Genomic DNA, 13,150 nt, shown 5'->3' on the forward strand with positions numbered 1-13,150 from the left:
ATACAGGACGGCACCAAAAACTCGCCCCATAAACTCTGGCCGCCAGTTGGAAGCGTTGGAGTTTTGTGGGAAAAGAAAGACATAGAGAGGGAGAGAGACACAGAGAGAGAGAGAGAGAGAGAGAGAAGAAAAAAAATACATAAATGGCTGTTAACACACACCACCTTGCTGGGTGTGGAATGTATGGTGATTCTTGCGCATGATCACGAGGTCGGTCACAAGATACGTGCCAGCGTGTCTGCGCCACGGAGGTGATGGCGGTGGCCACGATTCCCGGGACGTACGAATGGGTCCGTAGGAAAATTAGTCAATTTTGGCAACAGATTTAGGAAAGTCATCAGTGCTGCTACTGTCACTGTACAAACACAGCCACATGAAGTTGTCCCCCATGCTGAAATGAAGCACCCAAGGACCGCGCCGACTGTTAGCGGTGGCTGGACGAACGAAATGCAAATTGAAATCGAACGTTGCTGGTAATGTTTTCGTATTTTTTTTCTCCTTCGCAGTGTTTTCTCCTTTCTAATATACATGGCGAAATGGTCCGTTTAACTTACCCGGTAAGCAAGCACCGCCGCCACCGCCGAAGGTTGACTTTAAGTGTGTAAAATCTGGAAAGAAAAAGGGGGGAAAACAGCAGAACGATATGAGCAAAAAAGAAAAGGAAACGACGAAAAGATCCCCCGGACGAATCTCATTATTATTGAATTTAGTAATTTGCCATTAGACCGTACCGAGGCGACGGGCATCCGTGGGGAATGAGAGTGCAGGGAAGATTACCCGTTTCGGATGGAAAGAAAATTCCGGTCCGGAGAAAGGAATTTTACCCTCCCGTTGACTATTTAAGCACAGACGAGTTTCATTTATTGATTGGATAGGAATGCAGAATCGATAGGTGAGGGAATTCACGCAAACGGGAGGGTACATGGGTTTGGCAGGCTGATTGCTTCGACATTTTACGATGATGATTTCTTAAAGCAATACGGAGATAGAATTAAGTTTTTAAAAGATACGGAATAATCCATCCGCCGATTCTCGCATTTGAAGAATTCGCTTCCTAATTCCCAAAATGTAAGAACTCCTGATCTAACAACTCCTTAAAGCCATACAGAGGTAGAATTAAGTTATTGAAAGACACAGGATGTTTCAGCCGCTATTCTTGTATTGGAAAACATTTGACATCTGAAGTGGGATCAGAGTTGTATGGGTTGCACATTTAATTTGAAGAATTCACTTCTTAATTCCCTAAAAACTAAGAACTCCTGCCAAGAACTCAAGAAAAGCTCTCCTTTGTCTACGTCTCTCAGAATGCCATCGATACCATGCTCAGCAAAATCAATAAATACACAACTTTGCGTTCGAATTGTTGGACAATCGCTTCCCATCGAGCGGCGACACTATCCCAGTGTTTCACATCCATTGTGCTAAATAGAGCGATCTCGTAACAAAATACTAATCAATAGCGCTTTTGCACAATGAAATTCTGAAGAAGGGAGAAAGAATTGCGTACACGCAATGAAAGTGCAAACAATCCACCAAAACCTAAAGGCCCTTTCTCCAACATCGCTAGGCTGTGGCGGAGGACGATGAATTCATCACCGAAGAAAAGAACACAGGAAGCAAAAAAACCCCCCCCCCGTTAACTATAGGCATCAAATATCAAGGTACCTCACGGTTGAGGTTTACCCACCGTTCTGGTATACGTTGCCCGTGGCGCACTGGAATATCATCTTCCAATCAAGCAATTAGACAGAACCATTGAAATCGTATCGAATTACGACAGATTTTTGGCAGACGAGTTGTGCTCGGTTCCCGCACTGTTGAAGATCGGTTGCCTACAGAAGACACCGTTTTGCACCCCTTTCAAATTGCGCCACCGGGAATGCGGGTTTAACTCTTGCCAAATCAAGGAGTTGCATCGTAACTCGGCGACAGAAGTTGCATCAGCTGGTTTAGAAGGGTTTTTTTTTTTTTTGAGTCAGGAAGAAGGTATCAAAATACTGTAAGGCATTTCAGTAAAGTACTTTCCGTTTCTTCCACAACAGACTGACGAACGCGATCGTGTCAAATCAAACACTCCCACTGGTAATGTGATCGCGCTATAGGAAGTAAACAATTTGTGGGTTTTGCGTGAACTTCATCTGCATTTGGAACTCATTCGTATTGCGTGTAACTTATTACATTTAAAAGCACGTACACGTGTATCCGCCCTCAGATGCGCTCAGAATACTCCTCAAAAAGCTTATGTGAAGCTCTTTTCTGCGTCCCTTTCACAGTAAATTGGGTTGCATAATTTAGTGCATTCAAATAAAACATCGCTCTAGCTCCTTCCTAATTAGATATGTTAGCAGTCTTCCTCAACCTAGTTCCTAATTGAATTTGATCCAGTAGAATTCACACGGATGATTCCGGTTCAGTTTACGAGGTCACGTAAATCTATCCAACTAGAACCACGTTCTCCTGGTTGCAAGCTAACCCTCCATTACTTACTGAGCACCGGAAGGGGGGAAAAAGCTTTAGAACAAACTTCCAACTACAAATTTTCCATTTTGCAAAAGTCCAGCAAATTCGGTGACCCGATCCACAGAATCCTCCCTTATTTCGGACGATTCATGTGAATAAAAGTTGCATCATAATGTATCGGTATGATTGCGCAGGTCAACCACGGTTGCTTTCTGCTACGTTCCTTGCACAGCCACTTCCAGCAGGCGGAGAAGAACCTAAAACCACCTACCAACGGCTAACATCGCTGCACCCCGTCCCCAAAGCCCAGCTCCCAGCGTTTGCCCAACCAAAACTGGCAGCTCGGTTATTTATCGTGCTCCCGTTTTTGCGCCCCATTTGGCATCCCAGCACCGCTCCAGCCAACGTGCCGAGGCGAGTCTGAGGCACCGAAAGCCGGTTCCAACTGTGGCTGCCGCTGTAAATCGATTGCAGAACTTGTGCCGAAAGAGCACTGTATAAATTACTTGCCAATTCGATTCCGGAAACGGAACGGCGGTTATCTTCCTACTTTCCGGCAAATGGTGGCTTCACAGCTTCAGCGACGATGCACCAGTCGTGGTAAGTTTTTGCGCTGCACTGGAGATACAGCGTGCATATAACGAGTGAGCTGCCAGTCTGGGAGGTTGGTAAGTTGATGAAGCATAATGGAGTAGATATCTAGCATATTTGAAAGGTAATGCCTTCCGATGTGAAAAGTATCCTGTGTAGTTGCTGGGTAGATAGCGCGATTCTTTACGAAACACAATATAAAATAACAAATCACTTTGTTATACAAAAATTTTGTTACAAAAATGTCGAAAGAATACCAATTAGCCATCGTTCGAATTGCCTTAATTTAAACTTCTCAATGAGCCAATATTGTTTTAAAACCTTATTATAGCTTATTTCATAACCCAACGTAATCAAAAACCTCGTCTACCTACAAACTTCGATTAACTCTGATGAAACTGTTTCATAGAAACACGCCACTTCCAAACACTTTTCCAACGCCACCGTATGCAAACCGTCCGGGACGAACCGCCCACAAGGACCGACAGCGACACGGACACGGATCGGAAAATCCAATTACGCGTTTGTCGATTTCCATTTCCTTGACTCCATCATCCATATCTCGGGGCTTTTGCGCCGACCATTCATCCATTCGAAGGCGTGAGCCTGTTGTTTTGTGCACCCGCCGCTGGACCGGGCCGGTAACGAAATGGACTGCGACAAATTGGTATGGCCACGTGCCAACGTTATTTTCCACTCGCCCATTGACATTGGCGTTGCTGCGCCACTTTGTGTTGCGGGTGGAAGCAGCACGAAGCAAAACGCGAAACCGACCCACCGCAGGGCTGCCCGTTGGAAAGAGTTTGATCGATTTTACTACCGTGAAGGGTCAGCCAAACTGGCCAATGTTGGTGTACCGGCGATTGGGTTGGAGCTTCCGTCAATTGGAAGCGTTTTAGCCTGTGCAGGAGCGTGCGAGAAAAATAGCTCAGCGCCTACTTGTCCGTTGTTGAAGAAGTTGCCTAGCGACAGATTTGCCTCTTGCAAGACGTTTGAGCTGTTCCAACTGTTTTGGTCTACAGGGTACGGGGTTGGCATCGTTCATCCTTCCAAGGAAACCAAATCAGCCGGAGAAGCACTATGAAGATGTTTGGGAGTTTTGCTCACTTTTCGGAGAATATCCACTCCAAACGGACTCGGTCCGGATTCAAAAACACATACCGACCGACCAGCCTGGAATCAATCGGAGGTGTGTGTGTGTATGTGAGTCGGGCGCACGTCAAAAGATCGCTCCAAGTGTGGGCCTGGGCCCACGTTCGGCTAGTTTCGAAGTGGAATCGAGTAGGTAATTCGATGCCTTCAACAAGGCGCCAGTGTCTCAAGCAATGCTTTCCCACCTTCGAGACGCGGGTATCTCTTGAGCGACATGCAAGAGGGCCGTCGTTTCCTGGGACGACATACGGGGTTTGTCTTGGAATCTTTTTTTTTTTGTTGTTTTGTTTTGGTTGGGGTTTTGTTTTTACCCCTCATCTTGCGTGGAATCAGATCTCACGGATCTCCGTATTCTTTTAAACGCCACTCGACGATGGTCTGTCAACACATCGCTGCGCCGGGGTCAGCAAAAAGGGGCATCTACTATCGGCACCTATCGCCTATCAAGTACTTCACCGATCGTTCAAGTGATCCACTCAGGGTGTGCGTACGTTTGAATGTGTCGAAAATGGAAGAAAAAGAAACGACCAGGAAGCTACAACGATGCCACAATGGTGTCTGCATTTGGGAAGAATTCGTTGGTGGTACGTTCTAGGAATGGGAGGTAATGAAATGATCAATCCAAAATCCAGACACTGGAGTACGATCTCAATCTCTATCGATTCAATAGTTTCCGAACAGCACTCGATCAGTGGAAGTGGTATTGAGGATAATTTAATACAAATAAAATGCCAATGAACTCACTTGTTTGCTGTTGTTCGGTTTCAAGGGACAAGAATTACTTTATCCTTAATAAGGTTTAGCAAAATCAAAAACCGATACGGATTCGGTTTTTCCCGTAATATTACATTAATGCTCAATATCTTGTAAAGTAGCGATCAAACAAAAGTAAAAGATGATAATAGTAATGTTCATGTTAATGATGTTGCTAAAGATAGTGGTGGGACTGGAAAGAGATCAGTCATTGTGAGTCACTTGTATGTAGCCACTCACTAAATGTATACTAGTATTTGTTGTTAAGCAGATATCTAGAGCTTTATTGCGTACGATCAGGATTTTTCTATTGTAATTTGTTACAAACTCCGATAAGTTGTTGCGCAATATGCAAGGTATCATTCGTATAGTTCAAACCTCAAAGGATCAATCGAAGAATTTGATTTTTAGCAGAGTTAAATATTGGTTTAAGTTATGAAAATCGATTGCCAGAATTGTTCACTAGTAAGATTTCTTTCTCCAAAACTAGCAATATGTCAAAATGTATGCATAGTACATCAAAAACTTCAAAACACACTCTCGACAGTGCTCTCGTAGTGTACCGAAAATGATATTTTCACCCACAAAAAAAACTGAAACGATGCACATTATGATTCCCAACCATCAGGAACGAACGAAATATGCGCATGTCTGAGAACTTTCTTTTGATGATTCCGTCCAACCCCCGGAACGTACGGGGCTTCTTCGCCATAATCAAATCTATTCGATCCATTCAGGGCAATTCGCATCTCAAGTGCCGGTAGATTTTCTTGATGGCGAAATTGCCAATTCATGTTTTATTCACCTTTTCTACAGCGGCTGATTATTCTGATTGTAATGATGGCGATGCGGCGAAACGGGCGGTGGGAAAGGAAGGGAATGTGAGCGCAACGAAACGTAAACGATACTTGAGTTCCTCATTAAAATTAGCATAAACCCGGTAGAGGATTGGAAACATAGCCAACCGGTGGAAGTTTACCGTCGTTGCTGGCTACGTGTAATCGCAACATTCGGGAAGGTAGCTTCAATGGTTTGTAGCTTTATGCACGGCGATGATTCTTTCCGTTCTGAGTTTTCACTCTCGCAGAAGTGAAAAAAAATCAATCGATCCACTTTTGGTAGTTTTTTTTGTGTTTCCCTTTTGCAATACCGTCAGGAAGGTGAATAACGAACAGAATCTTGTTTGCCTCCCTCGTTTGCTCAATGTCTCTTCCACTAAGTACACCATTGTTGGTTCTAGTAGCTTTGATATTGCTCTTTGCGCAAGTCGTCGTTAGTTTTTGTGCGTACCAACCAACCGTACGTCACAGAAGTTTAAACGATTCTCGCTTCCTTTGACATCATTTTTTTCATCCACCATCGATCGGGTTCCTTTGGCTAACGCTTCACATCTCGATCGATGCTTTGCTTTACACCTTAACATGCAATTTTAGCACACTGGAAAGTCTGTTTCTCGCCGATGGAGAAACGCAAGAAGAATTTGTTTTTCTTCTCTCTTTCTATGGCTCTCTCCCTCCCTCTCCTTCGTTCTCTCTCTTTCCTCAAATAGCTTTTCTTTCTTTGAGCTCCAAAGTGCGGAGTGCACTTTTTGCCTTTGATGATTTTTTTAGTCATTCCCATCTTAAGAGGTGCAAAAACAAACAAGAGCACCCACCCGGCACTGCGACACGGGACCATCGCGCACCGAAAGCAACTCCGGATTTGTCGGGAAAGGTGTCACTAAAGAACAGAGAGCTGTTTGCAATTGTGTGTACGGGAACAAAGAACCGGTGTGGAAAGTAGCAAAAATAGTGCAAGCTGTAAACATCCTTCCAAAGCATGGCTTCAAAAGTGTGCAATTGTGCAGTAGAAAGAACCGTGAACAAATCGTAACTCCTCAACGTTCGATTAAATTGAATAAAAGAAGTGAATGTTGAATACACGGTGAAAACGATGTTAATCTGTGCGTTAGCCGAATAAGCGGACAGCACGGATAATAGGTATATCTGCTTTTAGTAGTAAATGTCAGTGTATGAAGCATATTGGGAGTTGTTTAACTGTGAAGTGCACGGGTTTTATTTAACTTTGTGGATTATTTGTTCAAATTTGTTCAAAATTTCAAATTCCTTTTGGTGTTTGAAATTGAAGTAGCCTTTATTATTTGTCTTAGTAGGATTATATCTCTAATCGCCCTTGAAACTATGTGTAAAAATTCGCCTGAATAATCCGACAATCTATTTATAAACGTTGCAGTATTGTGTAGGAGACTTCACGTTTCTTTCTGAAAATTTGGTTGTAGTAGTTAGGTAGTTCACAATATCAGTATTGTAGTTTGAGTTTTGCTTTTGTTATTCACTTTCTTGTCCTTTGATTCTCTTTCGAAAGTCTATTAAATACCGTTGTGCTGCACTAACGCAGTAGGCCAGAAGGATACGCTGGCTGTGCTGTCATCACTGAAGACGTTCAGCGCAGTCACAGCGAAATGAGCAAACAAACATGTTAAGCCCGGCATCATACGAAAGCCCGGAACGGCACACAGTGCGCCCCGAGGGCAACCCGTCCCACTTTACACTAGCCGAACCACTAAGCTCAGCACCATCATCATCCACTGCTCGGGGTTTTGTGCTGTGAAAGGTAGGAAAAGCACGAACAACCACGATACCATCATCGTCGTCATCATCGGTCGCGGTGAGTTCGAAGTGCGCAAGACGAAAAACACCAACACTCGCAAACCAGCCATTGCTTGGACCGGCGGCAAATCTTGTTGCATAAATTGCTCCCGGTAGCATAAAAGAGCCGACCACCAACCGACAGCCGCGTAATGGCGGCCGTTTATGTTCGCTTTTCCCCCCGGTCCATCTTTTTACACGTGCGTGTGTGCGTGTGTGTTTCATTTATATACGCGTACGGGGACGTTTTGAAGGAAGTGTGTTTTTTCTGCGAGGTCTAACCCAGTGGACGGCACGGCAGTCACCACCGACTGGTATTGGTGTGCAAGGACAATAATCTTCATTCTTCTTGTTGGGCGAGCTTCACGAAACAAAGGGGATGAAGAGTGAAAATCTTTTAACTATACATACGCACCCATACTAGCGAACTCCGGTCGCAAATGAAGCAGTGGCTGCTATATCGTCACAAAACAAAGTGAGCTGCTTTTCGGGCCGGTATGTTGGAAACCCCATGTTGAGATGGTAACCAAATGGTGTGATTGTGTTAAAAGTGCTTGAAGGTCCACTCGGTACCCTCGGAATGGAAGTGGCGAAAACAGAAATGGAAGAATGCCCTTTGCTATATACCACCACTGATGCAAATGTACATGTACGCAGGAACTCCCCCCTCCCTCCGCTTCGAGTTCATGAATAGAATAATAGAAGGAAGGTGAATTTTGCGTACCACGGCCATGGTTGAGCCTTGCAAGGACTCGAGGACAGCGCCGTGGTGAATTTAATTGCGAACGAGAGGCAAAAAATACGTCCCATTTACTCGCGCACCTAAACCCGCGGGATGTGTATTTGTGAATGGTTGTGCCTCGCGGTACGTGCGTAGTGGTATCGTAATGGCAAAACGGGATGCCGGGAAAATCCGACACAAAATCCACCTTTGCTGGATGTTACAGGAAAAAAAAGGGAAAGAAAAGAACCGGCCGAAATAAACCGCGCCAGTGTGGTGGAAACGACCAGGAAAATGGGTTTTCACATCCAGCACCCGGGTACACACGGCACTGATCATCGTGAAAATGGCCGATAGCATTACACACACCGGAAGCGGCAATGGTTGCGCTCTTGGCAGTGCGAGTTGGAAATGTTATTCTCGGAGGGCTAATTTTCCTACCGCGCTTTTCATCGCACGCCGTTTGCCCTGTCGGTTTTGGTGGTGGTGGAACGCGGTGGTGGCCAGTAACGAAGCAGAAAAATTAAATAGACAACAGCAGCATTTTTCTTTCAAGATTTTTAGGTTATGTGTTTGATGATGTAGAGTGGTAATAAGCTAGACACTGATGCTTAGTTTGAAAACAATTCATTCGAGATAATTATGTACTATTGGCAATAACTTCGTTCATTTTCTTTGATAGAATGTTGCTCACGGAAAAGATTTTTCGTAGTAATACGCTTTGTATGGTTGATATAGAAATTCTTGTACGAATACAATTATTCTTATTTTTTCTGACATAGAATTAAGCTTCAGCTTGCTAGCACAAAAAGAAATTTTGTTAATAATTCAAAAACTGCCTGGCTAGTAAATTTTAGCGACTTCGGTTGTTTGAAATATTACTACAGCTTGAAGTTAGACAATTCTATCGTATTTAATGCACGAATTTTATATATCTTTTCTGTAGGACAAACACTATAAAAACTATAAAATAAATATCAGTTCTTAGAACATTCACAACCAATAAAAACGGGCAATTCGAGTAGTTCTGGAGTGATGCAATGATAGACAAGAAGTGTAATCAGTGCTACAGACAGAAACCCAACTGAAATATTAAAAATCGTCTAAAACTGACCATAAATATTAAAATTATAAGTGAATCTTTCGATTTAATAGGTCATTATTTCTATGATATTAATTGCAACGTAATTATCTGTTTTTGTATTGAAAAATACATTATGTTTGTCTAACAAAACCATTTAATTAGTCAAGCTTCCTTATGTTATTTGTCTAAAAATATGTATAGAACATTCATTTTAATCTAATAAAGGTAATTAAATAGAATGCATTTTTATTCTTCTACTACTAATAAATATCAAGGGATTGTACCCTTCAACATTTTCATAACAATTTGTTATATTCAAAGAAAAATACCATGTTGATGGAAAACAATCAGAAGATAAACATTGAATTAGCAAACATTTCTATCGATCGATAAAGCGATTTGAATGTGCCTACTCCCGGAGGGGGGGTTTCAGCGTACTCCAATCACACTGAGCACCGGCTAATGTTGTTTAATCGCACTGAATTAGCGATAGTACGGTTTGGTTTGCATTCCACCAACTAAAGCTATGATTTACATGCACGGAAGGTATTAGATTAATTTTATCCGTGGGTTCGTATTGGCCACATAATGCAATTGCAATAATACGGTAAACGAGGTGTGGTGTGTCGTTTGGCAATTGAAAGTCCCTAATCTGACAATAAAGTAGTTAAGCTTCACCGGAACTAATTATGGGTAGGTTTAATTGTCTAGCGAATGAAATTAATGCAACAGAGTAAAAGTCACCGTTATACACAGCTGGATTGGAATATTACGATTAATTGAACATGTTTGATGGAATCAAGCAAGTTCTGCAATGGTATTATCATTTATATAATTATTTATTTTTGTTTCATTCATTCACCGTTTTTTGTTTCATTTTTAGCTCCAATTGTGCTGGCATGTGGGTGCAATTGTGTTTCGTTGTGTTGCTAAAATTTCACTCCAATTGCATTCAACCTGCCTGCATAGGTTCTGACAATGTTAAAAAATAACTTTAACTTTAAGTCAACAATACTTTCAATACTTCTGCAATTACAAAAATTATCAGACAGAGCTTGAAATAGCTCTCATTGTAACATACTTTGGCACAAGTTTCGAATGGATTTTTTTTCATTTCAAGACGAGTTAAAATGTTGATTTTATGTGTCCATAGTTTTGATTGACAACTTCAAACTCGAAGTGTGCCGAACATTAAACGATGAAATTAAATTGAATATCGATAAAATAATGCGATTTTTCACACTAATCAGAGTAGATTTTTAGTGTAAAAACATTTCTCTCATAAAGATATACTTCTATGCAACATTATATATGTCCTAGCACGCCGGATAAAGATATACTACTATGTAACATTATATATGTCCGATATATGTATTGCGTCAATTGCATACTACGCCGGTCTTCATTTGGATCCTACCGAATCGTACGCCAAAAGCCAAGCTTAATTACACCACCAACAGCCGAATGAAATAATTTTGTAGCTAGTTACATTTTTTCAAATTATATTAGATGATCTAATCCGTAAATCCATTTAAACTCTCCAGAAAGAAATTACGGAAAAGAGGGAAATACAGAAGAACCAAGTTAATTTCAAATTATGATTAATTCAAAAAAAAAACATAGATCATACCGTTCTACTTCTGGTTTTGTTAAACAGGTTTTCTATAGCCATTTACATAGACTGGGGAATAGATCCAAACAACAATTTCTAATCTAAAATCGCCAATTGGTCTAACTGTGAGTGGAATCCATCCATTGGACAGGTAATGTAAGTGAATAACTAGACCTAGAAAATAATAACTGCACATAAATGAACGAAGCATTCATTTTCTTTATCGGCACAACCACCTCAAGAGGTCTAGGCCTGCCATTTCTGGTTTTCTTTGACTTTATTTACTTAAACTCTAAATGAAAATAGCAATCATTGCAAGCATTCGAAAGAGCCACTGGATTTAAATGTAAAAAACACATTGCGCTACATGATTTATCTTTAGAGAATTTAAAAAGGCACTAAAAAGAAACTTATTGCAGAGCAATTTATAAAATCGTGAGGAAGGAATTCAAAAACAGAACAGAAATCAACAGTCAACATCTAATAAAAATAAAACGCTACCTATATCCAACAGCTTATATGACTACGAGAAGGTAAAAGGCAACTTTAAGTGAATTAGCTCTCTGAGTTTGGAGAGATGAACCAATCTTCGACTGAGTTAAGGAGGTTAATGGAATTAGGTAGACATTGCGACAATAATCAGCGAATTATTTTCATCATGAGAATTAAACTGCCACATCAGGCCACAATTTAATTTCATAAATATTCATGCAACACAATGCTTTTCTGTGTTTTTTTTTTGTCTTTTTGTTACGACTTACAACATATGTGTCCAAACTGTGTCTAAAACTGACGAAACCCTCCTAACTGCGTTCGAGAGGAAGATGCTTTGAACAGTTTTTCGGCCCGCATGCGTGTGTGGAAGCAGAATGTCATGAGAATAACACCGGACGACCCAGCGCGTAAAGTCCTTTTGGGACTCTTCCTCTACATAGAGGCATGCCAGGCCCAAATGGAGATAGAATAATGGCGATGTTGCGTCCTCCAGATAGGCGGCATAGGATTTGGAGAACTCTCTAAGATCGCGAACCGATTGTAGCGATTGACAGGTTAGTAAGGAAGTAACGACTTACAGAGCCATTTCTATCATGAATAGCTCACAATACTGACTTTTAGCTGAATATTTAATGCTTGATACGATCTAGAACCAACTCTGCATTGATGGGAGAGAAGCCTGCACCGCTTCCAGCTGCACCACCTGGCCCTATGTACATTTCATGATAATATTATCCCGAATATCCTTCAACAAACGAATTCATTTCAGAAGCATTAACAAAACTGTACACAACCACTACTTTTTTCTTGCTGTATGCGCTAAAAAACTTGCTTTACACCGAAATTCGATACACATGGATTCGTTTGGTCCTGTTCAATATCAATGATAAGCTGTACATACCATTTTTTAACGGATTTGGGTTGGAATCCAAAACTTTTCTATTCCGCTCCATGGTAACGTGTGGATTTCCGCACCCATGTGTGAGGACACATGATGTGTGAGGACACAAGCAACACAGGCATAGTTCATGAACCAGTTGCAAAACATTGCCGAATTCAGATATGATATTTTGCTAAAAAATAGTACACTATATATCATCGATTTTTGTTTTGTTTTATGTTAAAATAATTAAAAATGAAATTTTATATGCTGGTTGATTGAATTTTTAGTTAAAGGTTAGCATTTTATAATGTGTCAGACATTATAAACTTCTTCCATATCACTAAAGTATACAAAAAAGCATCAATTGAAGTATGACATTGGCGTATGACAATGTAGATTTAATTTACTGCGTTTAATTTACCCGAATTCTTGACTAGGATTAGATTGGATTTACGATCTTTCGTGTATTGGACCAAATTGCGAAACAATATCTGCATTTTAATTACAGTCATTCCACAGTCGATCACATTTCAGGTCTGAGTTCAAATCTCTATTGCATCCTGCATGTTGTTAGTTATTACGGACCAACACCAAATAAATTTCATCAGAAACATAAAATATCGCATCATTATGATTGCAGGCAAGTTAGAAATTGTTTCGAGTTATTTGAGGAATTCTATGAAAAAAGCTTATCCGAAACAAGTTAACGTTATCATATTCACCATGTTTGGGGTCTTTATGCTTTATTTAT

At 41.1% G+C, this 13,150-nt stretch overlaps 1 protein-coding gene across 1 annotated transcript in view; it reads right to left on the reverse strand.

The window, feature by feature from the left end:
- LOC128719739 (homeobox even-skipped homolog protein 2-like) overlaps positions 1-13,150 on the reverse strand; it is a 53,478-nt gene that overhangs the window by 26,329 nt on the left and 13,999 nt on the right. Inside the window, exon 2 of the mRNA XM_053813368.1 lies at positions 555-608. Coding sequence (XP_053669343.1) covers positions 555-608 — 54 coding nt within the window. The remainder of the gene's footprint in view (positions 1-554; positions 609-13,150) is intronic.

The sequence above is a fragment of the Anopheles marshallii genome, chromosome 2, assembly GCF_943734725.1.
Source record: "Anopheles marshallii chromosome 2, idAnoMarsDA_429_01, whole genome shotgun sequence".
NCBI classification, from domain to species: domain Eukaryota; kingdom Metazoa; phylum Arthropoda; class Insecta; order Diptera; family Culicidae; genus Anopheles; species Anopheles marshallii.